The sequence below is a fragment of the Aotus nancymaae genome, unplaced genomic scaffold (genome assembly GCF_030222135.1).
Source record: "Aotus nancymaae isolate 86718 unplaced genomic scaffold, 86718_ANA_hifiasm-v0.15.2.pri h1tg000016l, whole genome shotgun sequence".
NCBI classification, from domain to species: domain Eukaryota; kingdom Metazoa; phylum Chordata; class Mammalia; order Primates; family Aotidae; genus Aotus; species Aotus nancymaae.
The window spans coordinates 58,612,788-58,639,329 of record NW_026988428.1 but is presented as its reverse complement, the minus strand read 5'-3'; the positions used below and the strand labels follow the sequence as shown (position 1 = coordinate 58,639,329).

The window sequence follows — 26,542 nt, the reverse complement described above, 5'->3', positions numbered from 1 at the left end:
CGACTTTAAAAACATTTTAGGCCGGGAACAGTGGCTCATACCTGTATTTCCCAACACTTAGGGATGCTGAGGTGGGTGGACCACATGAGACAGGGAGTTCAAGACCAGTTTGGCCAACATGGTAAAATTCCATCTCTACTAAAAATACAAAAAAATTAGCCAGGCGTGGTGGTGCACACCTGTAATCCCAGCTACTTGGGAAGCTGAGGCACGAGAATTACTTGAACCTAGGAGGTGGAGGTTGCAGTGAACTGAGATTGCACTACTGCACTCTGGCCTGGGCAACAGAGCTAGACTCTGTCTCAAACCAAAATTTAATTTTATGTCTATCAATCAATCAATCTATCTAGACCCACCAGATCTACTATTTGTCTACATAAAGTCAAGATTTTCTTTTATGATCAAGCAGTAGGTCCAAGTGAATAAAATGATCTACTACTAAAAGATCCACCCTGAAGTGTCTGGACATGAATGTAGGAGGATGAGAGTGAAGAAGCATTAAGCAGAGCTAGCAGAATAACACAGTAGTTAGGAGCATGGCCTCTGGAAGCAGACTCTGAATTTGAATCCCAGTTTTGCCTTTCACTAACTGTGTGACCTTGGGAAAGTTACTTAACCTCTCTGTTCTTTAGTTTCCTTACCTGTAAAATGGGTGTGATAAAAGTACCTACCTCCTATGGCTTTAAGGAGTAAATAAGTTAATCTTTGTAATGTATAGATAAAACAGTGTCAGCAGGGTGCAGTGGCTCATACCTGTAATCCCAGCAATCTGGGAGGCCAAGATGGGAGGATTGCTTGAACCCAGGCGTTCAAGACCAGCCTGGGCAACATGGCAAAACCCTATTGTAAGGCCGGCTGCCTCGCTGAAGAGCCAAATGGACACACTTATCTCTCTGTGCTGTCTCCCCACACCTGCTCCTATCTGGTTTCTCCATGCAGGCTCCACACGCCCACTCCTGCATTCCTCACTCAACCCTTTCAAAATTTAAAAAGCCCGCGGAAGATTTGTCCAATGGCAGTTTAACATTAACCTCCCCAGCAAGTCAGCCTACCAATGAAACTGTCTGCTCTTTGTTTCCCTAACAATCAATCAAATCTCCTTACCAATGAAATTGTCTGCTCTTTGTTTCCCAATGACCAATCAACTACCTCCACTTCTTATAAAACCCCACGCCCTGAGAAGCCCATTGCGACTTCTCTGGCCCCTTCCTGGACCACAGAACCTCGCCCGGGAGCTGAATAAATTGGATTCTCATTTTTTCTCACTGGCCTCAGTTGCCTCATTTTAACTCGGCAATATACCTTACAGCTGGTGCCGAAACCCGGGAGGGGTTGTGAGACCCCCTCCTAAAGGGGAAACCGACTCCTCCACCTGAAGCTAAACCAGGGAGCCACTGCGCCGCAAGGTAACACTTCTGTTACCCATAGCCTCTCCCGCTGCTTGACTCCGGACTCCCTGTCTGTAACCGCGGCCGCGTCAGGGACTCCTCTCTGCCGTGGGCCCAGGGCCCCGGCTCTGTTCAGCTGAGGGCCCAGGGCTCCAGCTCCGCCTCGAGGACCTGAGTGTAGAGGAGACGTCCCTACGCTCTTGTCTTCCCCCCGTAAGGGGTCTGCAGAGGGTCAGGAACCTGAGGGAGACGTCCCCTTCTTCCTGAACCCTCTCTGGTGTCCGGTAGTGTCGTCCGGGACGCCTACCGGTCATCTCTGCGGCAGCGGGCGAGACTTGAGTGACTAGAAGCCCTGTTTACTCCTCCAGGCCCTTAAGGCCTAAATTAAACCTTGGCTCCTAACCCCAAAACCTGCCCTTTGGCAAATCAGCTCCCGTTTAATTATATTCTCAATTTCTCTTTCTGTTTCTCCTTCTGTTCCCGAGTGAGTGTGTGAGTGAGTTTTTTCCCTTCCAGTAAAATTGTATCCTGCTTTGCAGGTTTTATAAGTTTACAAATTCTTGTATTCTTGTTCTCTATTGCTAATAACTGTAAGTTTCTACAGTGAAGGTCATAAAAAATGCCCAAGCAGGCAGGACTCTAGCTTTCTAAACACTGTATCAAAAAGAAATAGATAAGGCCTGTGCTAAAATCCTTGAGCTCTACAGATAGCAAACATCTGGGTCACATAGCAACTATCACATGTAAGCCTAAGTTAAGTACCTATTACTGCTTAATAAATTGCCTTTGTTCTATGCCTGCAAACTTGTTTTAGTGCCACTGTGTACTTCATGTATAAAAAGCCAAGCCCTGTCTTTGTTAAGCACTTAATATTAAAATGCTAATCTGCTAAGCCGGTAGCCACCTTAATAAAATCCTCCTGTTTCACAAAAAAAAAAAAAAAGAAAAAGAAAAAATCATGGGTAACCAAAAATCCCACCCAAACCCTAAGTCACCACTGGGATGCCTAGTTCTAAACCTACCCAAGCTAGGCCTCTCTATAAAAAACAAAAGGCTACTCTTCCTCTCCACCGTAGCCTGGCCACAGTATCCGCTAAACAACCAGTCCAAGCGGCCTCCAGAGGGCACACTTAACTTTAATGTCCTCACTAATTTAAACAATTTTTGCCAAAGGAAAGGTAAGTAAGCCGAGGTTCCCTACATCCAAGCATTCTAGTATAAAATATGAAAAATTCCCATACGAGACCTGGTAAACTTGGCATTTAAACTTTTTAATGGCCGGGAGGAAAAGGCTAAGACCATCCACCAAGTCCATTTACAGCAACAGGTAAGCCTCCAAACCCAAGCTATCGTAGCAGCCGTAAAGCCGGCAGCACGCCCAGCATCTAGTAGGGAAAACTCCTCAAAGTTCCTCCAAAAAGGTCCCCTAGAACCCACCCAGACTACTTCAAAGGTCCCTCCCGGGCCCTGCTTCAAATGTGGCCAAAAGGGACACTAGGCCCAGCAGTGCCCCTGTCCACGTCCACCTCCCGGACCCTGTCCAATCTGCAAATGAACTGGACGCTAGAAGGTAGACTGCCCATTCTGGACTACAGGCTCACCCCCTGCATCTCCATGTGAGGGGCAGGCCAGTCCAAAGGATGCAGTCCCTTCACTTGAACTCCTTGGCCTCATGAATAATTAACACAACCCGGACTCGAAGACCCCCATCACCCTTGCTGAGCCCAGGGCGCTACGAAGAGCGGGTAAGTCTATTTCCTTCTTAATGGACATGGGGGTTTCCTATTCTGTATTGCCTTCCTACTCAGAGCCTAGTACACCTTCCCAGGTCTCGGTTGTGGGAATTAACGGGAAACCCTCCTGTCCCAACCGGACCCATCCTCTAACTTGTTACCTGGAGGGACATCCGTTCACCCACTCCTTCTTAATCATACCCTCGTGCCCAGTCCCCTTACTGGGATGAGATATCCTCCAGACTTTAGGGGCTACCCTCCAACTCATTGGCTCTCCACAGTCCTCCCCATCTTCTACCCATCTCCTGGTATTAACTTTAAATAACAATGCACCCAGTCACGATTCCTCGCTTCAACCCCCTATTCCTCCTGAAATGGTTAATCCCTCAGTATGGGATACTTCCAAGCCCATAATTGCCACTCATCACATGCCAGTCAAAATATTCCTCAAGGACCCTACCCATTTTCCCTCCTGTCCTCAGTTTCCCATCTCAAAAACCCATTGCCAAGGCCTAAAGCCTATTATCACTTAACTCCTAGCACAGGGACTCATTCCTACCAGTTCCCCTTGCAACACTCCTATATTGCCAGTCCAAAAGCCATGCGGCTTTCACCTGGTTCAGGACCTGTGCCTTATCAATGAGGCAGTAATTCCCCTCCACCCTGTAGTTCCCAATCCATACACACTATTATCAAACATTCCCTCCACTACTTCTCATTTTACAGTCCTTAACCTCAAGAATGCCTTCTTTACCATTCCTCTTCACCCTAAGTCCTATTTCCTCTTTGCCTTTACTTAGACCAATCCAGACACTAACCTCTCGCAGCACTTAACCTGGACGGTCCTGCCCCAGGGCTTTAGAGACAGCCCTCACATATTTAAACAAGCATTAGCAGCTAACCTAACCTCTTGTCCCCCCTCAGCCTAGTCTCCTCTTACAGTACGTGGACAACCTGCTGCTTTGCAGCCCTTCCCTCTCCATGTCACGACAGCATACTGCCGCTCTCCTTAATTTCCTTGGGTCTAGGGAATACCGGATTTCCCCCTCCAAAGCACAGCTGTTGGTCACCTCAGTAATCTATTTAAGTATTCACCTTACTCCCCAAACTAAGGGCTTAAAAACAGTCAAAAGGCACTACTTGCACTGCAGCCCCCCAAAACAGCTAACAAAATCCTCTCCTTTCTAAAATTTGTGGGATTTTTCATCACTAAATTCCTAACTTCGCTACTCTAGCTAAGCCCTTGTATGCGGCAGCCAAAAATACCCCCAGGGAACATGGCTAATATTCCAGTCCTATACCTGCATTGTCCCTAAAGTTATAAAACAACTTGGCTCTGTAAGCCATACAATCCTAAAAATAAAGCCACCCTAACTAACCAAATCAAACCCTCAAATAACACCTCTCATCCTTTCTCGTAGTTAACTCTAGTACAGCAGGGAGCCAACATGTTAAACTTAATCAAAACCGTAAACTTCACTCACTGCTTTTTATGTGCCTCTCTTAACACCTCCCCTTTAGCCGCAGTTCCCCTCCAAACGGGATTCACCCTATCACAAAAGTCCACAAGACCTGAAACCACTTTAATGGGAATCCCCTTGTTTAAAATACACTCCCACTCTCTTTCTCTATGTTATGGGACACCTACCAACCATAGCCTTAAGTGCAACACCACAGTAAATATAAACTCTTCCTTTCATGCGCCTCAAGGGGGGTACTTTTAGTGTAATGGAACCCTAACCAAAATTATCAAAACCTCCTCCCCATTCCCCTGTGTGCCCGTCACCCTAGTCCCACAACTAGAGGTGTATAGGCAAGCTAAATTTCTATCCCTCCTTCCATCTTCCCCTCAGGGCCGAAACAAACGAGCTGTCTTCCTCCCCATAGTAGTTGGCCTCTCCCTAGCCTCTTTAGCAGCTGCTGGAATTAGAGGCGACGCCTTAGGCTACAGTATCACTTCAGCTGCTCAACTAGAAAACAAACTCCATGTGGCCATTGAAACATCAGCAGCCTCTCTGGCCTCTCTTCAGCGACAAATTACGTCACTAGCCCAGGTAACTCTCCAAAACCGACAGGCTCTAAACCTACTAATGGCGGAGAAAGGAGGTACCTGTCTGTTTCTCCAGGAACAGTGTTGCTATTACATCAATGAAACAGACCAAGTTAAAAAAAAAAAAAGTCAATACTCTCTATCGCCTCAAGGAAGACCTCCGAGGAACGCCAAGTGCGCCAAACTTTCCTCTTAACTGGTGACAATCTCCCATATTCACCTGGCTAGCTCCTGTTGTCATTCCCCTAATCATAGTTTGTCTTCTACTAATGCTGGTCCCATTCTTTCTTAGGTTTTTACAAGCTCGCATGAAAGAAATTTCCAGGGTGGCAATAAATCAAATGCTACTTCACCCCTACGTCCAACTCCCAACTGAGGCACCGGCCAACTGACGCCCCCCCCGACTCCGCCCCTGTTCAGCAGGAAGTAGCCAGAAAGAAGCAACGTCCTATATCATCAAAAAGGTCGGAATGTAAGGCCGGCTGCCTCGCTGAAGAGCCAAATGGACACACTTATCTCTCTGTGCTGTCTCCCCACACCTGCTCCTATCTGGTTTCTCCATGCAGGCTCCACACGCCCACTCCTGCATTCCTCACTCAACCCTTTCAAAATTTAAAAAGCCCGCGGAAGATTTGTCCAATGGCAGTTTAACATTAACCTCCCCAGCAAGTCAGCCTACCAATGAAACTGTCTGCTCTTTGTTTCCCTAACAATCAATCAAATCTCCTTACCAATGAAATTGTCTGCTCTTTGTTTCCCAATGACCAATCAACTACCTCCACTTCTTATAAAACCCCACGCCCTGAGAAGCCCATTGCGACTTCTCTGGCCCCTTCCTGGACCACAGAACCTCGCCCGGGAGCTGAATAAATTGGATTCTCATTTTTTCTCACTGGCCTCAGTTGCCTCATTTTAACTCGGCAATATACCTTACACCTATCTCTACAAAAAATTTGAAAATTAGCTGCGCATGGTGGCATGCAGCTATAGTCCCAGATACTAAGGAGGCTGAGGTAAGAGAATCGCTTAGACCTGGGAGGTGGAGGTTGCAGTCCACCTGGGTGACAGAGTGAGATCTTATCTCAAAAAAAAAAAAGTGTCCACACATGGTTAGCATTAATTTCATATTTCTTTAAATTACAAAGCATGGTGTGATTTGCGGACAGTAGAATAGTGTTCCATCCGAATTTCTCTCTCCTACAGGTACGAAAATCCATTATTATAGACTTTGCTAAAAGAGTTACAATATTTTAGAATTCTCTATGAATAAAGAGTTCTCTTGAGAGGAATTACATCTTAAATTCTCATTTGCTCCAAACTTATTTGAGTTAATCAAACCCTTTCCAACGTTGATCCTTATCTGAACATAAGGCATCCTTGTTAGGCAGCTGAGATAGGAGAAGGGGCTGGTTTGCCGGGAGAGTAGAAAGCATCAAAAGGGAGGTGAGAAGATAGTTCCACAGGGAACTAACTAGGAGGACTCTAGGCAAACAACCTCACAGTTTGGCCAAGGACCAGACTTTAACAAATAGTCTTGGCTCCTGTTTCCCCATGGCCTGTCCTATTCCTGTCTGTCTCACACTGACACGTTTAAACCAGGATAGACCAGGGAATGTGTTCTGGGTTTGGCACAGGCTCAAGTTATTTATTACCAGACTGAAAAAAAAAAAAAGCCATGTTGTTTCTGGATCTGTTGTGGAGTCAAACCCTAAGGACTATGTTTTTCACATTTATTTTCATTCAAGACTCACTGGCCACTGCAATAGACTAGAATCCCAAAGGGTGGTCCCTAAACTAGTTCAGTCTTGAGGGTTTGGGAGGGGCTGTTTGTTCAGCAGGAAACAGCTCACAGAAACTTAACCCGCCTTTGGGAGTGGTTGCCTTGGGAGACCTTTCAATCCCCTCGGAATGGGGCCTCTGGCTGGCTGACCTCCTCTACTCTTTCCACAAGAACAGCGTCTGCATTTGAGTGGAAAGAACATGTGTACAAGTGAGGACTTGCCCCACTTCAAGACGAGAATTTCTGATCCATAGACAGTCTACTTTGGAAGCTGATGAAATCTGAAGTGTGGCCTTTTATAGGAAGCTTTTTCAAGCTTTTAGGTTTCACTTTGTGAGAAACACGATACAGCAGTAAACTAGGCTGGACCAAAGAGTCACCATCTGTATTTGCATTTAACATATAGGAATCATAACATTTTAAGGCTGGTGAAGACTGGACCAGATGATAATCTGGTCCCTCTCCCTTCTTCCTATTTAACATATAAAAATTATAAACATATAGAAATAATAAAATTTTAATATATAGAAATCATAAAATTTTAAGACTGGAGAGGACTTGACCAGATTATCATCTGGTCCCTCTCCCTTCTTCCTATACATGAGGAAGATCTGAAGGAATTAAGTCATGAATAACCTCAGTCACATCTATTGAGTAACCGAGATTAAACTCAAGTGTACTGACATACAGGAAGTAATTCAGTTCATCTTACTCCATTTGTAACCTGAAAGGCATTTGGGAGAGACTATATGAGACTTGGGGAAAATATAGAGCTCAAACCTGTAATCCCAGCACTTTGGGAGGCCAAGGCGGGTGGATCACCTGAGGTCAGGAGTTTGAGACCAGCCTGGCCAACATGGTGAAACCCTGTCTCTACTAAAAATACAAAAAATTAGTCTGGCATGGTGGTGGGCGCCTGTAATCCCACCTACTCAGGAGGCTGAAGCAGGAGAATCACTTGAACCCGGGAGGCAGAGGCTGCAGTGAGCCCAGATAGTGCCATCTCACTCCAGCCTGGGCTAGAAGAGAAAACTCCATCTCAAAAAAAAAAAAGAAAAAAAAAAGAAAGAAAATATATTTTCTTTGTATAATTATTACTTATAAAAATATAAAAATAATCTCAAATGCTATAAATGTTTTTTAAGTTTCTAAATGGTTTAACATTTGTTAAAGTCTTTAAAAAGTTAAAACCATCTTTGTCTCATAAACATCTGTAACCTATGACATGCTCACTGAGAAACCTTCCCAGAACAACTCGTGCTGGGAGTTGGTCTAGCCCTGTGAAGTGGAGTGCAACTGTTAAGGAAAAGAAGTTCTAGATGTCTCTCTTGAACCCCTATTCCCACCAAAAAGGCCAGGCTTATATGTCTAGGAGTTGCTGATGGCAAAAGAAACTTGAAGGCTTGAGACTGGCAATGGCCAGGCCAGGGCGGTCTATCCCAGCTTGTTCATTCTACTGTGGGTCCAAGGCAGGGATTCTAGATCCAGAGTCCCTGGGAGCTGGGGACAGAATAAAAGGAAGGGAGGGGATAGGAAAGTTTGGGAGCAAGCACATAGGAACCAGACATGTAGACCTGTTCTCACCTAGGAATAAGCCCATCACTCTCTGACTATCTCAGCATGGATGGCCTGTGATCTAGGCTATAAAGTGTATCCATCCTAAAATAAGGAAATACTAATATAAGATCAGACCTTGACAAAATAAACACATGGGTACTGCAGAGTGACTGAATGTTTAAAAGGTTAGAAGTAGGAAGAGAGTAGGGAATGGAAGATGTCAGAGAAGAAAGCAAACTCTTCTTAATGGGTCAGTATTGATGAAAATGAGCCATTGCTGCTCAATGGTTTTATCTCTCACTCACTGATTCATCACTTACACCTTTTTTTCTAAGCCAATACATTTTTAATAGGCTTCATTTTTTAGAGCAGTTTTAGGTTCATGGCAAAATTGAACAGAAAGCACAGCGAGTTCCCAGATGCCCCTTACCTTGTCCCCCAAACACAGCCTTACCAACTATCAACATCTAGTGCCAGAATGACACATTTGTCATAATAGATGAGCCTACATTGACATGTCATGATCACTAAAAGTCCATAGTTTACACTAAGGTTTACTCTTGGTGCTGTCCATTCGACAGGTTTTGAAAAATGTATGATGACATGTGTCCAGTACAATAGTATCATACAAAACAGTTTCACTGCCCTGAAAATACTGTGTATTTTGCCTAGTCATCCCTACCTCCCTGCTAACCCCTGGCAAACACTGATTATTTTACTGTCTCCATCATTTTTGTATTTTTCCAGAATGTCGTATAGTTGGAACCTCACAGTATGTAGCCTTTCAAATTGGCTTTTTTTTTTTTTTCACTCAATGACATGTATTTAATGTTCCTCCATGTATTTTCATGGCTTAATAGCTCATTTCCTTTATCATTGAATAGTACTTTGTTTGGATGTACCACTGTTTACGTATACATTTATCTACTGAAGGACATCTTTGTTGTTTCCCAGTTTTGGCATTTATAAATAAAGGTGCTGTAATTAGCCATGTACAGGCTTTTGTGTGGACATGACTTTTCAGCTTATTTAGGTAAATACCAAGGAAGGCAACTGCTGGTAAGAGTGTGCTTGATATTGTAAAACACTGCCACACTCTCTTCCAAAGTGGCTGTACCACTTTGCATTACCACTAGCAATGAATGAGCATTCCTATTATGCTACATCCTCACCAGCATTTGATGTGGTCTGTGTTTGGAATTTTAGCCATTCTAATAGGTATGTAGTATATTTAGTAGTTTGCATGGCATATCTTGAGCATCTTTTCATATACTTATTTGTCATCTCTGTATGTTCTTTGGTGAGGTCTCTGATAAGGTTTCTTGCCTATTTTTTAATCAGGTTGTTCATTTTCTAATTGTTGAGTCTTAAGAGTTCTTTGTATAGTTTAGATTACAGTCCTTTATCAGATATGCCATTTGTGAATATTTTCTTCAATCTGTGGCTTATCTTCTCATTCTCTTGCATAGCAGAAGTTTTAATTTTAATGAAGTCTAGCTTACCAACTTCTTATTTCATGGATCATGACTTTAGTGTTGTATTTTAAAAGTCATTGCCATACCCAAGGTCATCTAGATTTTTTACAGTGTTATTATCTAGGTGATTTTAATAGTTTTACCTTTTACATGTAGGTCTATGATCCATTCTGAATTATTTTTTGTGAAGGATATAAAGTCTGTGTCTAGATTCAATTTTTTTGTTTTTTTTTTGTATATGGATGTTCCATTGTTCCAGCACCATTTGTTGAAAAGTTTATCTTTTTCTCTATTTTATTGCCCTGACTACTTTGTCAAAGATCAGTTTATTATATTTATGTAAGTTATTTCTGGCTTCTCTATTCTGTTCCATTGATCTAATTTTCTATTTCACCACTATCACACTGCCTTTGTTACTGTATAGTGTTGGTCCTCTGACTTTGTTCTTCTTCTTCAATATCATGTTGGCTATTCTGGATCTTTTGCCCTTTCTATAAACTTTAAAATCAGTTTGTTCATGTTATGTTCACAAAATATATCACTGGTATTTTGACTGAGAATGCATTAAATCTATAGATCATATTGGGAAGAACTGACATCTTGACCATATAAGTCTTCCTGTCCATGAACATGGAATATCTTTCCACTCATTTAGATCTTTTTAAATTTCTCTTACCAGAGTTTTATACTTTTCATTATATAGAACTTCTGCAGATATTATTAGATTTCTACCAGTTTCACTTTGGGGAATGCTGATGTAAATGGTATTGTGCGTGTTTTTATTTTCAATTTCATTTGTTCATTGGTGGTCTATAAGAAAGCAACTGACTTTTTTTTTTTTTTTTTAAGACAGGGTCTTACTCTGTCACCCAGGCTGGAGCACAGTGACATGGTAATGGCTCACTGCAGCCTTGACCTCCCAGGATCAAGTGATTCTCCCACCTCAACCTCCCAAGTATCTGATACTACAGGCACATGCCAAAATTCCCAGCTAATTTTTCTATTTTTCGTAGAGACAGGGTTTCACCATGTTGCCTAGGCTGGTCTCGAACTCCTGGACTCAAGCAGTCTACCACCTCAGCCTCCTAAACTGCTGGGATTATAGGTGTGAGCCACTACGCGTGGCTACAATAGACTTTTGGATGTTAACCATATCCTGCACTAGCTCCAGAAGTTTTACTTGTTGATTCTTTAAGATTTTCTAAATATACAAATTTTAAAGTTTTGTTACACCAATTTTTTCTTTCAGTTATTGTCACTGAAGCAGCAGAGGTAGGGGAAAGGGGTTTATGGACAGAGACAATTTTTCCTCTGGTTCCCCAGGCTGAATTCAACAGAGTTGGAATTCAGATCACAAGATACCTGGAAGGGTGGCCAGTGGAAAGGAGAGATAGTGGTGAATAAGATAAATACCCATTTTCTAGATTTTTTTGCCTGATTCTCAGCTATTGTTTCCCACCTTCCTTTCCCTGATATTTTCTTTACCCAAACAGCTGTGGATGGTTGGAGATCTTCTCTCATTCTCAGGGCTCTGGACAATGCCTCCAAAATTTCTAATGCAGAACTGGCTGGTCCTCAAGTTTGTTCTTTTGCAACCCTTGCTACCCAGCTGGTCTCCAAAGTCTCTTCAGTTAAGCAATCTGGGGCTGGGGGGTGGGGAGATTTTTGCTGCTTTATCCACCCTTCACGTCCAACCATCCAGTAGGCCTGGGTCAAGTCAAGCAGCCCCTACAATCGATATCCTACAAATGTGTATTCAGCATTGATTTGGTCAGGATATGAAAAAATGTATTTTTTAATCAATAAAAAGTCTAAGTAGAAACAGATTTTTAAATAATTCATTTCTAGCCAAAGAACAGGAAATGTTCTTAAAAAAAAGTTGAATGATCAGTTCCCATTTTTCTGAAACTCATCCTCTCTCTTCAGTTTTGTTTATTTGTAATTTTAAGAACAAGAACACATTTCGAGAGGTATATGAAAGGGTGAGTTAAACAAATCACTTGTACTCAGGAAACAGCACTAGGCCACCTACTGTTGACTCAGAAGTTTCAGCTGACCACGAGTGCACAGGTGCATCTCAAAAATATCCATCTTAGATGCGCTGCTGCTAATAAAGAGTGTTGTTTTCATTTCCTTTGAGAACTGTCAAAAGACAAAATTATAACAAATTTAGCTAAGTGATCTAATTGGCTTTATTTGTGATTCATGGATCAGGGTATTATTTAGAAAAATTTAGAAAAGGTAGCTGGGCACCATGGCTCATCTCTGTAATCCCAACACTATGGGAGGCCAAGGAAGGAGGATCACGTGATCTCAGGAGTTTAAGACCAGCCTCTGCCAAAAATCAATCAATAAATAAAATAAAAAATTTAGAAAAGGTGATCTGATGAGCTTAGCAGAGGAGGTGGGCTTTAAAGGCAGAAAAGGGGCAAAAAAGAAAAAGCAGAAATAAAGAACAAAAAGTGAATTGGTCATTTCAAAGTTATATTCCTTATTGGGTTAAAGCAGGAAGGACTTCTTTATCATGCCAGCTAAAACTGGCCTGTTTGGGGATTTGGCTATGCTGTCTTTCCCTCTTTCTGTCTTTCTCCGTTAGTTTCTTGGAAGGCAAATAACTTAGTTTCTGTTTGGTGACATGAACCTTTAGCATGAGTGACTTCATTTTGGTTTGATCTGTAGAGAGACCCAGTCCAAATCAATAGTCTCCTACAAATTTTATATAAAAGAATAGTGTTGCTGGGCACGGTGGCTCATGCCTGTAATCCCAGCACTTTTGGAGGCCAAGGCAGGTGGATCATTTGAGATCAGGAGTTTGAGACCAGCCTGGCCAATAAGCTGAAATCCCATCTCTACTAAACATACAAAAATTAGCCAGGCTTGGTAGTGCATATCTGTAACCCCAGCTACTCAGGAGGCTGAGGCACGAGAATTGCTTCAACCTGGGAGGCAAAGGTTGCAGAGACTGCATCACTGCATTCTAGCCTGGGCAACAGAGCAACATTCTGTCTCCATAAAAAAGAAAAGAACAAAAGGATAGTGTCTACCTCAGTGAGACTGGAACCAATTTTCATCTCTATAGCTACATAAGGAGTTGATAGAAAAACTGGAGTAATGGACACTAATTTCCAATTAATCTCACTGACATGTGGAATTGGTTTTGCCAGTGTTATTTAGCATCCTTTTAAAATCACCCCTCCCCAACTCATCTCCTCCTACAGCTGCCCACAGGCCTGGCTCAGAATCTGTCTCAGAAACTGAGTCCCACCTAGTCTAGTCACATAGTTTATGAACTACTCTGCCTTGGCTCACTTTAAGTTGACAACTTAATCTTGAATAATTTAACTCCTTTCTTGGAACTGACTCCTTGAGACTTCTCTTAACTTTCACTTCTGCATGTGGGAAGAAGGTAAAGGTATTAGAGATCCACTATGTAACTGGCTACAGGGTACATGGACTTTATTTCTCCCCCTCCCTGACAGCAAAGGCTTGTACTCAGCCAGATGTTTGGGCATAGCATAACTCTAGCTTGATCTCTATTCATCACAATCTCCACATTTACCTTCTTAAGTGTGATGATTTGTTTGAGATGTTTTGCTTTAGTCAGGAGGGATGGAAATATAAAAAAAGAAGAGATAGATTAACTCATACTGTAATTCTACACTGATTCATTGCAGCAATATTAATACTAATTACCTTTAAAACTCCACATTCCACAAGCATATTTGGCAATATAGTTCTGGGACGTAATTTGGAAATATATACAAAACCTTAAGAATAGTTACATTAGTCAAGAACCTTGATTGCCAAAGACAGAAAGCCAGCTCAGATTAGTTTAAGTAAAAAGGAAAATTTATTAGGTCAAATAATTGGACAAGTTTAGGGGAGCACCTTGCTTCAGTCATGGCTGAGGCCAGGAACTGAAATGATGTCATCAGGTCAAGTGCAGTGGCTGACAACTGTAATCCCAGCATTTGGGAAGCCTGAGGCAGGAGGATCGCTTGAGGCCAGGAGTTCCAGATCATCCGGGGCAACATAATGAGATCTCATCTCCACAAAAATAAAAATAAATTAGCCAGGTGTGGTCGTGTGCACCTGTAGTCACAGCCACTGGGGAGGCTGAAGCAGGAGAATGGCTTGAACCTGAGTTTGAGGCTGCAGTGAACCATGAGGCTGTCCCTGCACTCCAGCCTGGGTGACAGAGTGAGACTTTGTCTCAAAAAAAGATGTCAATAGGAATCCCCCTTTTTTCTTTATTGTTCAGCTCCACTTTCTTCCATGTTGGCATCAAGAGGGTCCTCATCAATGCCAACCTTAAATGGTTTTGGTGACATTTAAGAATTTCAGAAGGAAAGAGATGTTTTCATCCAAGAGTTATTATCAGACCTAGAAAAATTCCCTCTTATTGGCCCTACTTAGATCACATGCTCACTCCTGGACCAGTCACTGTGTCTGGAGTGGTAGAAGACAGGGCACTCTGACCAGTCCAGCCATGTGATGAAACATTTCACTAATTGAGGGAGAGGCAGATACTAAAAGGCAATGAGAGAGTGAGGTGGGAGGTCAGTTGAAAATGGAAAGAAATTCTGGGCAGGCAGAAACAAGTGGTATCAAAATATAATGTTCATCCTCTTCTATGAGTATTTGCTCTCAAGAAATAATCAGAAATGTGAGAGAGCTACACAGTTATTCCTCACAGAAGTATATATAATAAAAATCAGCTGAACATGGTGGCTCACACCTGTAATCCCAGCATTTTAGGAGGCTGAGGTGGGTGGATCACTTGGGCCCAGGAATTCAGGACCAGCCAGACAACAATAAAAAGATATATGTGTATGTGTGTGTGGACACATACACATATATCTTTTTATACACATTTTATGCACATTATATACATTTTATCTATTTAAAACATAATGTGTAAATGTTATGAAAGAGTGAAATAATATACTTTATAGTGTTGATTGCTTCTAGTTCTTGAAATTATGGTTAATTTTCATCATTCTGGTACTTTTCTCTATATTCTACAGTAAACGTATCTTTTTAAAAATTAAAAACATTATTGAAAAGCCTTTAATTCCTCCCTGCCCATTTAAAACTGATCATGCTATTTCTGTCTGTGAGAAAAGGAGCTGAAATGGAGGATCTAATTACTGGTAAATAGCAATCATCAGTATTTAAAAGAATAAATTATTCACCAGTATTTTAAGATGAGCTGAAACCCAAATGTATTCTCTACTATGTCTTATTTCCATATTTTGAGGCTTTATTTGTATGCACACCACTGACTTTTTCAGAATTAATCAACCAGCCAGCTCCATGAAGAAAGTACAGGCCCAGATATCAGCAGAGGGAGAGAGTCAGGGTATCTTTTCTAAACTTCATAATTACTCTTGACTGTATCTGTGGAAAGCTGAATGCATTTCCCTGATGCTAGAGACAGTGAATTTTTCTCAACAGCATTAGTAACATTCAGATTAGAGGAAACCACTTCAGCAAAATAGAGAACAATCAACATTCTAAATGACCAAACCTAAAGCTCCTAAATTGCTTACTCCACTCATTTCTGTTTTCCTTGGAGAATTCTGTTTTTGAATGAGCCTTTGCACCATCCAAACAGCCTCTGCATTATCCAACATCAGGAGAGAGGATTGAATAATTGGTCTCTCCCTAGTTTACCAACCAAATATCAATGAGGCAAATCTTTATACACGCAAAGGGAAAAACTTTAATCATGCCAGTGACTTCAGAGATGTACAAAATTTAGGAGGAAGGACAAAAAGTGGCACTCCTATTCACTTATTTCTACCACTGTCCATCACTGACTTGTGAGCTAGCCCCATTTCTTTTTGGATTACCCAACAAAAGAGGCAACTTGATGCCATGAGAAGATGGACAACCAGGGTGCTGTTCTCTAATGAAGATGGCTTATGTTTCTTGACATCCTTTCACCATGGAACACAACGACTAATAGAAGCTTGTTCAACAAACAGTCCTTCTTTCTCTGGCAAAACTGTTCTTGTCTCCAGAGTAGGAAGCTTAACAAAGGGTGTCAGATACAACAGTGGCCCACCTAAGATCTTTCTTCTTCCTTAGTAACAGAACTACAAGTTTCTGTGGGGCAGCAATGTGCCTAACTTAAAAATTCTATTTCCCAGGGTGGCATTTACAGAACTGTGCTTCTCAGATGCCCTTGCTTGGAGAAAGGACTTGGTACCCACTGTGAGGAGCATGGTTAGCTGACGGCCTCCAGTTATTAACTCCTGACAGTTTTGAAGCTGAGGTCATGCTTTTCTTGGAGCATCTCCCAGCCAACAACTAAGCAAGATGGTGGTATGAAGGCCTGCCTATTTGTACCTAACACAGGACTTCCTCAACAGGCAGCCTTTGCTTTGGAGCTGCACTTTGGGCTGGTAGAGTCTTTGTCAGGTCTCTATCAGGAAATGACGGATCCCCTGCCCAATCCTGCTTCCTTCTTCTTTCACAGGTGTTACCCACTATTAAATCTTTTGTACACCTAACTCCATCTCAAGCATCTGCCTCCTGGAAAACACAACTGGTGATACCCAGCTTCTCCTGTGGCTTTTGCAGGCAGATGACACCATTTTGGCCAGTGAGATGTAAGTGGAAGTTGTTGGATGGGATGCTAGGAAAGTTCTTTCATCAAAACCTTTCTCAGCTGACATGTGCTGTTTTGCTCTTTGCCTTATCCCTTCTTTTTCAGCTGGAATACAGATGCATTTTGAAGAGTAGAGCAGCCATCTTGTGACAATGAGGTAACAAGCGCAAGGTCTAAGACCACATGCTAGGATAGCAGAGTAGAAACCTGGAAGGGACCTGAGTCCTGGGAGGCACTGTGAAGGGATCATACCAGCCTTGATGCTTACCTCTGGATTTCTTATTTGTGCAACACATAACTCTTTTACTTGTTTAAGCTTTGATAGGTCAAGTTCACAGGGCATTTTCTTATGTTCTGTGAATTAGTTAGGAATGTAAACCTAACTAATTTTCAGGACATAAGAAAATGTTCATAATATGTTGTTAAGTAAATATAACAGGTTACAGAGCAATGTATAGAGCATGTTACCAACTATTTATTAATATTTATGTGTGTGTATATATACATACGCAATACATCTTTTATAAATATTTTTAGCACACATTATACACATTTTATCTATATAAAGATAAAAGATGTGCTTAAGACGAGGAGGATGGTGATACCCACTTATGCAGCTGAACGGGCTAAATCAATCTCCTGCAGTGAAGGGATTGGGAGTGACATCCAGTTTACCTGGTTACTCCTTCTCCCATAATGGTTTGACTCATGAGAAATAAAAAAATCAGTAAGTGAAAAAAAACTTTGTACAATACAAAAAACAAATATTTATGAATTGTATAATATACATATAGATTTGTCCAGAACACTGCAAAGCCCAATACTGTACATAATTGAAGCTAAGATGTTCTTTTTCTACTAGAGTAGGAGAATTCCAAATTTCTACTTTGTTGTCATCTGATAGTTCCCAAAGAGAAGGTGAGACACTCAACCTTTAAATTACTAAACAAGGAAAACCAGGCAGCTACCCATCCATGGAGTAGAAGAAAGGTTTTGAACTAGAAATAAGAAAATTTAAATTGTAGACAGTGCACTGAAAAACTTTATTCCTAATTCAAAACCAGGCAGCTTTGGCTTCCCTGTCAAAACCATGCATGGGGTAGTAGAAAGGGTTTTGAACTAGAAATGAGAAAATTTCAATTGTAGACAGTGTACTGAAAAACTTTATGTGCAAAGAAGGTAATATGACTTGTCTTACTTTCTTCACAGGATGTTGTAAAATCAAATAAGATAATTACTGCAAAATGCTACACGAATGTAATTTTTTTTTTTTGAGATGGAATCTTGCTCTGTTGCCCAGGCTGGAGTGCAGTGATGTGACCTCAGCTCACTGCCACCTCTGCCTCCCAGGTTCAAGTGATTCTGCAGCCTCAGCCTCCCGAGTAGCTGGGACTACAGGTGCACACCACTGCATCTGGCAAATTTTTGTATTTTTATTAGAGATGGGGTTTCACTGTGTTGGCCAGGCTGGTCTCAAATTCCTGACCTCAGGTGATCTGCCCACCTTGGCCTCCCAAAGTGCTGGAATTACAGGTGTGAGCCATCACACCTGGCCCACAAATGTAGATTAATAACAACACAACAACCAGGCTTCTACATGCCAGGCATTTTCTACATACTTTATAGATTTTCAGCTCATTCAATCCTCTCAGCTATCCAATGAGATTATGTGATGTGATTATGAGGCCCAGAATACTGGGCCCCAAAATACTCTGAGGTCAGTTCTCCCTGATTTATGCATTTTGGAGGTGGCCATATCTATGTTTAACAAATATGGTCCATTGGTATTTTCATACATAGATAAATAATAGGAAGTATGTTTAATTATGATGTAGTTAAACACTGAACCACTTCTATTTCTGGTGATTCTAATTATTATCATTATGATTGTTGAGACAAGGTCTCACTCTGTCAAACAAGCAGGAGTGCAGTGGCCTGATCATAGCTCTCTGTAACCTCGAACTCCTGGGCTCAAGTGATCCTCCCACCTTGGCCTCCCGAGTAGCTAGGATTACAGGTCTGCACCACCACACCTGGCTGATATTTTATTTTTTGTAGAGACAGGGTCTCACTATTTTGCTCAGTTGGTCTCAAATTCCTGGAATGAGGCAATCCTTCTGCCTCAGCCTCCCAAAGCACTGGGATTAGAGGTAGTATAAACCATTGTGCCTGGCCCTGTCTGATTATTTTTAAGAAAAGAAGAGACTGTTGGTTGAAGAGAGAAGGCCAGATATGGTGGTTCATGCCTGTAATTCCAACACTTTGGGAGGCTGAGGTGGAAGGATACCTTGAGGCCAGGACTTCAGCCTGGGCAACATAGTGAGACCCACCTCTCTACAAGAAAAAAAAGAGGAACCTTCTTTCCCCTTTTCCTCATGTGTTTGTCTTAGGCCAAAGGAGAAGAAACCTCTACTGCACTTCTTCCCTCTCTTAATTTAGCCCTTCTTTTTTTCCTCCTCGTAGGAGTGACTGAGATGATTATTTACAGTTGGGGACATTCATTGTACCACTTTCACTGGTGGACTAGACCAATACTGAAGGCTAATGATCAGTGCTTGTGACTGTTTTGTCCTCTAATGAGAGGAATTCTGAGCCCAGGTCCAAAAATTCTATTTCACTTCCTGGAAGAGGAAGCACATGTGGATGGGGCCTGAAAACCACATTTTAGAAGGAGGCTTGTGGCCCTTGCCTTTTGTCTACTGTTTGGGTAACTAGAACCCCGGTCTGCTCTGAAGGCCCTACCTGTGTCTTCATAGCAGCATTCCTGAAGATGCAGGAACCAAGATCTCTGCCAGAAGATTTGGCCTTTGAAGCTCTAAGCAGACAGGGCAGCTCCTCTCTGCAGCTGGTCCTCCTGTTCTCCCTCCTCTTCCATGCTCTGGCTGAACCCAGGGGTTTTATGGACCTCAGAGGGGAGGAAGTTCGTGCCTATTCGTCCATGGGCAGCCAAGGTCAGGCCACTCTGGTCCTCTGTACTGGCAGCCCAGCTCCCAGCCTTCAGGCCTTCACTGACCTAAAGAAGGAGCCTTAGTGGAGACCTGCTCCCTTCTGCCCAGGAATCTGTGTACCTCCCGCTGCCATTCACAGCCCCCACGGTCACAGGACTTTGCTCCAAGATCCAAGCAGGCAACCACAGCAGAAAGAAGCCAGGCAGCAGGGGCAGGGACTTCTGAGCCTGCAAGAGCAGAGGGTCTTGGGGCCAAACTGAGGCACTTTGGGTTTTTTTTCCTTTTAATCAATAAGCAACAAATTCCTGTGGAATGTCAAAGACTTATCTTGGTATGTAGAAAATGGAAAGAAATGTGGAAAAAAAAAAAAAGAAGAGGAGGAGAGAACCAAAGAAAAAAAGAAATAAAAGAATCCTAAGAGTTGGAAGAAAACTTGGCATGTACTTTTTCTCTTTTTTTAAGTTAAAAAAAAAGTGGGTCTCTCCATGTTGCCCAGGCTAGTCTCAAACTCCTGGGCTCAAGTCATCCTCCTGCCTTGGCCTCCCAAAGTGATGGGATTGCAGGGGCATTGATTTATTTAGCCCACCTCCTGCCCAGTACTGGAATCCTTTCTTCAAATCCAGTACTCAGAATTATATATCCCAGAGCTTGCTTAGAATTTTAATTTTAACTTTTTATTTTGAGATAATTATAAATTCACTTGTATTGTGAAAGATTCTGTATATCCTTTATCCAATTTCCCCCAGTGATGACATTTTACATTAGTACAAAATCAAGCCAGAAAATTAATCCTAATATAATCCATCAACTTTATTCAGATTTCATCAGTTTCATAGGTACATGTGTATGTGCGTATGTGTGTGTGTGTGTGTGTGTGTGTGTGTGTGTGTGTATTTTGTTTTTTGGAGTTTTATCACAGGTATAGATTTGTATGACCTCCACCACAGTCAAGACCCAGAAAGTTTCCATCACAGTGATCCCTCATGCTTCCTTATTATAGCCACAGATACCTCCCTCCCTGTGCCACCTGCCCCAAACCCTAGAAACAACTAATCTGTTCTCCATCTCCATAATTTTCTAATTTTAATAACGTTATTCCATTAGATCATCCTTGCATTATTGTAAAGGAGTACCTGAGACTGAGTAATTTGTAGAGAAAAGAGGTTTAATTGGCTCACGGTTCTGCAGGCTGTACAAGCATGGTGCTGGCATCTGCTCAGCTTCTGGGGAGGCCTCGGGGAGCTTTTACTCATGGTGGAAGATGAAGCAGGAGCAGGTACATCACAGGGCCAGGCAGGAGCAAGAGAGAGAGTAGGAGGGTAAATGCCACACACTTTTTAAAAAATCAGATCTCAGGGGAACTCACTCACTAACACAAGGACAACACCAAGACATGAGGGAATCTGTCCCCATGAGCCAAATGCCTCCCACCAGGCCCCACCACAAACACTGGAGATTACATTTCTACATGAGATTGGGGCAACAAGTATCCAAACTATATCAGTTATATAAATGGATTCATGCAGTATGCAACCTTTTGAGATCTGGCTTGTTTCACTCAACATAATTATCTGATAACCCATCCAAGTTGTTGCAAGTATTAATGTTTTACTCCTCTTTATGGCTTAATAGTATTCCAAGGTACATGTGTATTACAGTTTATTGTGAATAAAGCTGCTATGCACGGAAGGGAAGAATAGGAAGAGATTTGTTAAAGGATACAAAATTACAGCTAGACAGGAGGAATAAGTTATAATAGAGCTGTAAGATGACTACATGTAATAAGAATATATTATACAGTTTCAGATAGCTAGAAGGACGATGTTGCATGTTCCCAACACAAATATATGATAAATGTTTGAGATGATGGATACATTTATTACCATGATCTGAGATCATCGTAGGTTATATACACTGAAATATCACTATGTACCTCATGAATATATACAATTATTTGCCAATAATATAAAATAAAATATTTTATGAACATGTTTGTAGAGGGTTTTGTGTGAATATATGCCTTCATTTCTCTAGAGTAAATGCTCAGAAATGCAATGAGTCATATGGTAATGGCATGTTTCGGTTTTTTGGGAACTGCCAAACAGCTTTCCAGAGTGGTTGTACCATTTTACAATCTCATCAGCAATATATGAGTGACCCAGTTTCAATATATAGACATTTTATTTTGTTCTATTCAGCTATGGAAGGGATTTTATTGTATTTTAATTTTATTTCTATAGCTTTTGGGGAACTAGTGGTTTGTGGTTACATGGGTGAATTGTATAGTGGTGAAGTCTGAGATTTTAGTGCACCTGTCACCTGAGTAGTATGCATTGTACCCAATATGTAGTTTTTATGCTGTGCTCTCTCCTACCCTCCCACTTCTGAGCCTCCATAGTCCATTATAACACTCTGTATATCTTTTTGTACCCATAGCTTAGCTTTCACTGCTAAGTAAGAAGATACGGTATTTGGTTTTCTATTACTGAGTTACTTCACTTAGAATAATGGCCTCCAGCTCCATCCAAGTTGCTGAATAGCGTTATTTTGTTCTTTGTTATAGCTGAGTAGTATTCCATGGTGTACATATACTCTGTTTTCTTTATCCACTCATTGGTCAATGGGTCCTTAGGATGGTTCCATATCGTTGCAATAGGAAATTGTGCTGCAATAAATACACAAGGTATCTTTTTGATATAATGACTTCTTTTTTTGTTTGAGACGGAGTTTTGCTCTTGTTATCCAGGCTGGAGTGCAATGGCGCGATCTCGGCTCACCGCAACCTCTGCCTCCTGGGTTCAGGCAATTCTCCTGCCTCAGCCTCTTGAGTAGCTGGGATTACAGGCATGCGCCACCATGCCCAGCTAATTTTTTGTATTTTTAGTAGAGACGGGGTTTCACCATGTTGACCAGGATGGTCTCGATCTCTTGACCTCGTGATCCACCTGCCTCGGCCTCCCAAAGTGCTGGGATTACAGGCGTGAGCCACCGCACCCGGCCAGATATAATGACTTCTTTTTGTGGGAGAGACACCCAGTTTTGAGAATGCTGGATATACTGGTAGATCTCCTTTTAGTTCTTTAAGAAATCTCCATACTGGTTTCCATAGAGGTTGTCCTGATTTATCGTCCCATAAACAGTGTATAAGCATTCCCTTTTCATCGCATCCTGGCCAACAGCTATTATTTTTTGACATTTTAACAATGGCCATTCTGGTTGGGATAAGGTTATGCTATCTCATTGTGGTTTTAATTTGAATTTCCCTGATGATTAGTGATGGTGAGCATTTTTTTCATGTGTTTGTTGGCCATTTGTCTATCTTCTTTTGAGAACTATCTATTCATGTCATTTGCCCACTTTTTGATGGGATTACTTTTCTCTTACTAATTTGAGTTCCTTGTAGATTCTGGATATTAGTTTTTGTCAGATGCATAGTTTGCAAATATTTTCTCCTATTCTGTGGGTTGTCTGTTTACTCTGATGATTATTCATATATAGACTTTTAAAACAAACAAAAAGAGTTAAAAAAAATAAACAGTTTGGTGCAGTGGCTCATGCCTATAAACCCAGCACTTTGGGAGGCCAAGGCAGGACAATTACTTGAGGCCAGGAGTTTGAGACCAGCCTGGTCAAGGTAGCGAAACCTCATCTATACAAAGATAAAAATAAAAAACTTAGCCAGGCATGGCGGTGCATGTCCGTAGTCCTAGCTTCTAGGGGCTAGCTTGGAGTATAGTCATGTACCATCATGGAGGGTTGCTTGAGCCCAGGAGGTTGGGGTTACAGTGAGCTATGATTGCACCACTTTACTCCAGCCTGGGTGACAGAGCAAGACCCTGTCCCAACAATAATAATAATAATAATAATAATAATAATAATAATAATAAAAATAAAATAAGTGATGAAACAAAAAAAAATTTAATTCAGATTTAAGCTTGCTTGTTGTCAACATCCCTGCCTTCCTCCTACATAATGGAAAAGAGGAGCCAAGAATCCTATTTCTTAGAACCCTTTTCCCCATGTAATTCCAGAGTAGCATCTGCAAATGAGAGGCACCCAAACGAGCAGCAGAAGGTAGGCAACAAGGTGAAGTCATCACTCTCTAGAGGCCACTCTAGGCGGATATGTGGGCTGACTGTATACCTGAAGTTCCCAGCAGTTTCTGGATGAACTAACCCCTGGGAATCCCCTATTTTAGAACAGTCAGCTGCATGCAGGCTGTGATGACTTGCGGGAGCTTTCTACAGGTTTTTGACTTTATTATTATTCATTTTAAATTATCTGGCTGTGTTATGTATTATCTCAAAATGATTGATTCTGACAATGGTTCTAACCTTTTGCTAATGGCACATGAGTGTTTGGGTTAGGATTGAGTTCAAATACATAAGATAAAAAAACCCAACTAACTAGCTTACATTAGTCAGAAATTTGTTTTTTCTCATATAAGATAAATCAGGGCTGTTGAGTTGTTCTGTGACATCGTCAGTGTTGACCAGTCTCCTTCCCCTGTTTATAATCCTGTCCGTAGTGCTGGATTCCACCCTTCAGCTTGTCTCATGATCACTGGACAGCTGCTGCTCGTTAGCATTCCAGGCAGAAGGAAGGAGGAAGAGAAGAGGATACGTGCATGCCTGCCATGTGAGTACTTTCCCAGATGCTCTACACAGTGACCTCTTCTGACATATCTTTGACCACCACTATCTGTAAGGGAGGTTGGTAAATATACTTCTCAAAGATGGTGGATAAAATATTGCATGGAGCATGCTTATGCTAAAAGCATTCATTGTTTATCTGAAATACAAATGTAACTGAGAGTCCTGCATTTTTATTGCTAAGTATAGTATGTGCAACTGTAATATTTTTATCTGACCAAATTCATTGCTGTGCTTGACAACATGGGAGTTCTAATTGGAAGTTGGGCAGGCAACTGGTGGTCTCTGCCATGTTGAGCCTTCAGTCTATTGCTTGGTCTCCCACTTTTTCACCCAAGCCTCCTCTCTCTATTCCTAGAGTAATTAGCCAGTTTTAGTCTTTACTAGGGTTCCCTATCTACTGCCATATCACTTGATTTCTAATATTCAAATGCTTTTTTTTTTAAAGAAAGAAAGAAAGAAAAGAAAAATAATAAAGAAGAGGAGGAAAAAGGAAGAGAAAGAGAGAGAGAATGGGAGTATTGCTTTCTTGCCCAGGCTAGAATGCAGTTTAGTAATGGGTATTGAAAACCTGTTTTATACCAATAATTATACTTGTACTTGATGTAAACAGGAAGGAATAAGGGAAGAAAATAACAAACGAGCAGCCAACCAATATTTCATTTAAACCTATGAAATGCTATGCGATTACTGAGGAGTGATTTACTTCCAATTATGTAGTCACTTTTGGAATAGGTGTGAGGTGGTAATGTATGTTTTGTGTATTTGAAGTGGAGAGTTCTGTAAATGTTTATTAAGTTTACTTGTTCCGGGTCTGAGTTCAAGTCCTGGATGTCCTTGTTAATTTTCTGTCTCGTTGATCTATAAAATCGTTAGCTCTTCTTGTTACATTGATCCTTTTGCCATTATGTAATGTCCTTCTTTGCCTCTTTTGCTCTTTGTTGCTTTAAAGTCTACTTTATCAGAGGTGAGAATTGCATCTCCTGCTTTTTGTTTATTTGTTTATTTTTACTCTCTGATTGGTTGATAAATCTTCCTCCTTCTCTTTGTTTTGAGTCTTTGTGTATCGTTGCATGTGAGATGGGTCTGGATGCAGCATACCAATGGGTTTTGGCTTTTTATCCAATTAGAATATATATAACTTTAATACTGGCATTTGATGCTAGCTGGCTGTTTTGCCCATTAGTTAGTGTAAATTTTTCATTGTGTTAATGTTCTTTTCTTTTTGATATATTTTTGGAAAGGCTGATATTGGTTGTTCCTTTATATGTATAGTGCTCCTTTCAGAAGCTCTTGTAAAGCAGGCCTGGTGGTGGTGAACTCTCTAAGTACTTGTTTGTTCACAAAAGATTTAATTTTTCCTTCGATTATAAAGCTTAGTTTGGCTGGATAGGAAATTCTGGGTTGAAAGTTCTTTTCTTTAAGGATGTTAAATATTGGTCCCCACTCTTTTCTGGCTTGTAGGGTTTCGCTGAGAGATCTGCTGTAAGTCTGATAGGTTTCCCTTTATGGGTAACCTGACCTTTCTCTCTGGCTGCCCTTAGTATTTTCTCCTTCATTTCAACCCTAATAAATCTGGCGATTATGTGCCTTGGGGTTGGTCTTCTTGAAGAATATCTTTGTGGTGTTCTCTGTATTACCTGGAGTTGAATATTACCCTGCCTTGCCAGGTTGGGAAAGTTTTCCTGAATGATATCCTGAAGAGTATTTTCCAACTTGGATTCATTCTCTTCATCACATTCAGGTACACCTATCAAACGTAAATTAGGTCTTTTCACATAGTCCCATATTTCCTGGAGACTTTGCTCATTCCTTTTCATCCTTTTTTCTCCAATCTTGTCTTCTTGTTTCATTTCACTGAGCTGGTTCTCGACTTCTGATATCCTTTCTTCTACTTGATCAATTCGACTGTTTAAACTTGTGCATGCTTCGCGAAGTTCTCGTGTTGTGTTTTTCAGCTCCATCAATTCACTTATATTCCTCTCTAAATTGTCCATTCTTATTAACATTTCGTCAAACCTTTTTTCAAGGTTCTTAGTTTCTTTGCATTGGGTTAGAACAAGTTCTTTTAATTCACAGAAGTTTCTTATCACCCACGTTTTGAAACCTGCTTCTGTTATTGGAACACACTCGTAATCTATTAAGCCTTGTTCCGTTACTGATGAGGAATTGCGATCCCCTGTAGAGGGAGAGGTATTCTGATTTTGAGTATTCTCTGCCTTTTTACACTGATTTCTTCCCTTCATTATATATTTATCCATCTGTTGTCTTTGTAATTACCGACTTGCTAACTAGGTCTCTGAGCAGACGTCCAACTTGTTGATTCCCAGCGCTGAAACCTGA

General features: G+C 41.3%; 1 protein-coding gene and 1 long non-coding RNA gene across 2 annotated transcripts in view; one reads left to right on the top strand and one right to left on the bottom strand.

Annotated features, from left to right (window-relative positions):
- STK38L (serine/threonine kinase 38 like) overlaps nucleotides 1–21,152 on the bottom strand; it is a 120,339-nt gene extending 99,187 nt beyond the window's left edge. The window contains exon 1 of the mRNA XM_064377372.1: nucleotides 20,726–21,152. Coding sequence (XP_064233442.1) covers nucleotides 20,726–20,759 — 34 coding nt within the window. The 5' untranslated portion in view covers nucleotides 20,760–21,152. The remainder of the gene's footprint in view (nucleotides 1–20,725) is intronic.
- Nucleotides 851–6,063, top strand: LOC135275407 (uncharacterized). Its single transcript, XR_010343020.1, has 2 exons — nucleotides 851–5,175; nucleotides 5,464–6,063. It is a non-coding gene; the product is annotated as an uncharacterized LOC135275407 (long non-coding RNA).
- Nucleotides 21,153–26,542: the final 5,390 nt, after the last annotated feature.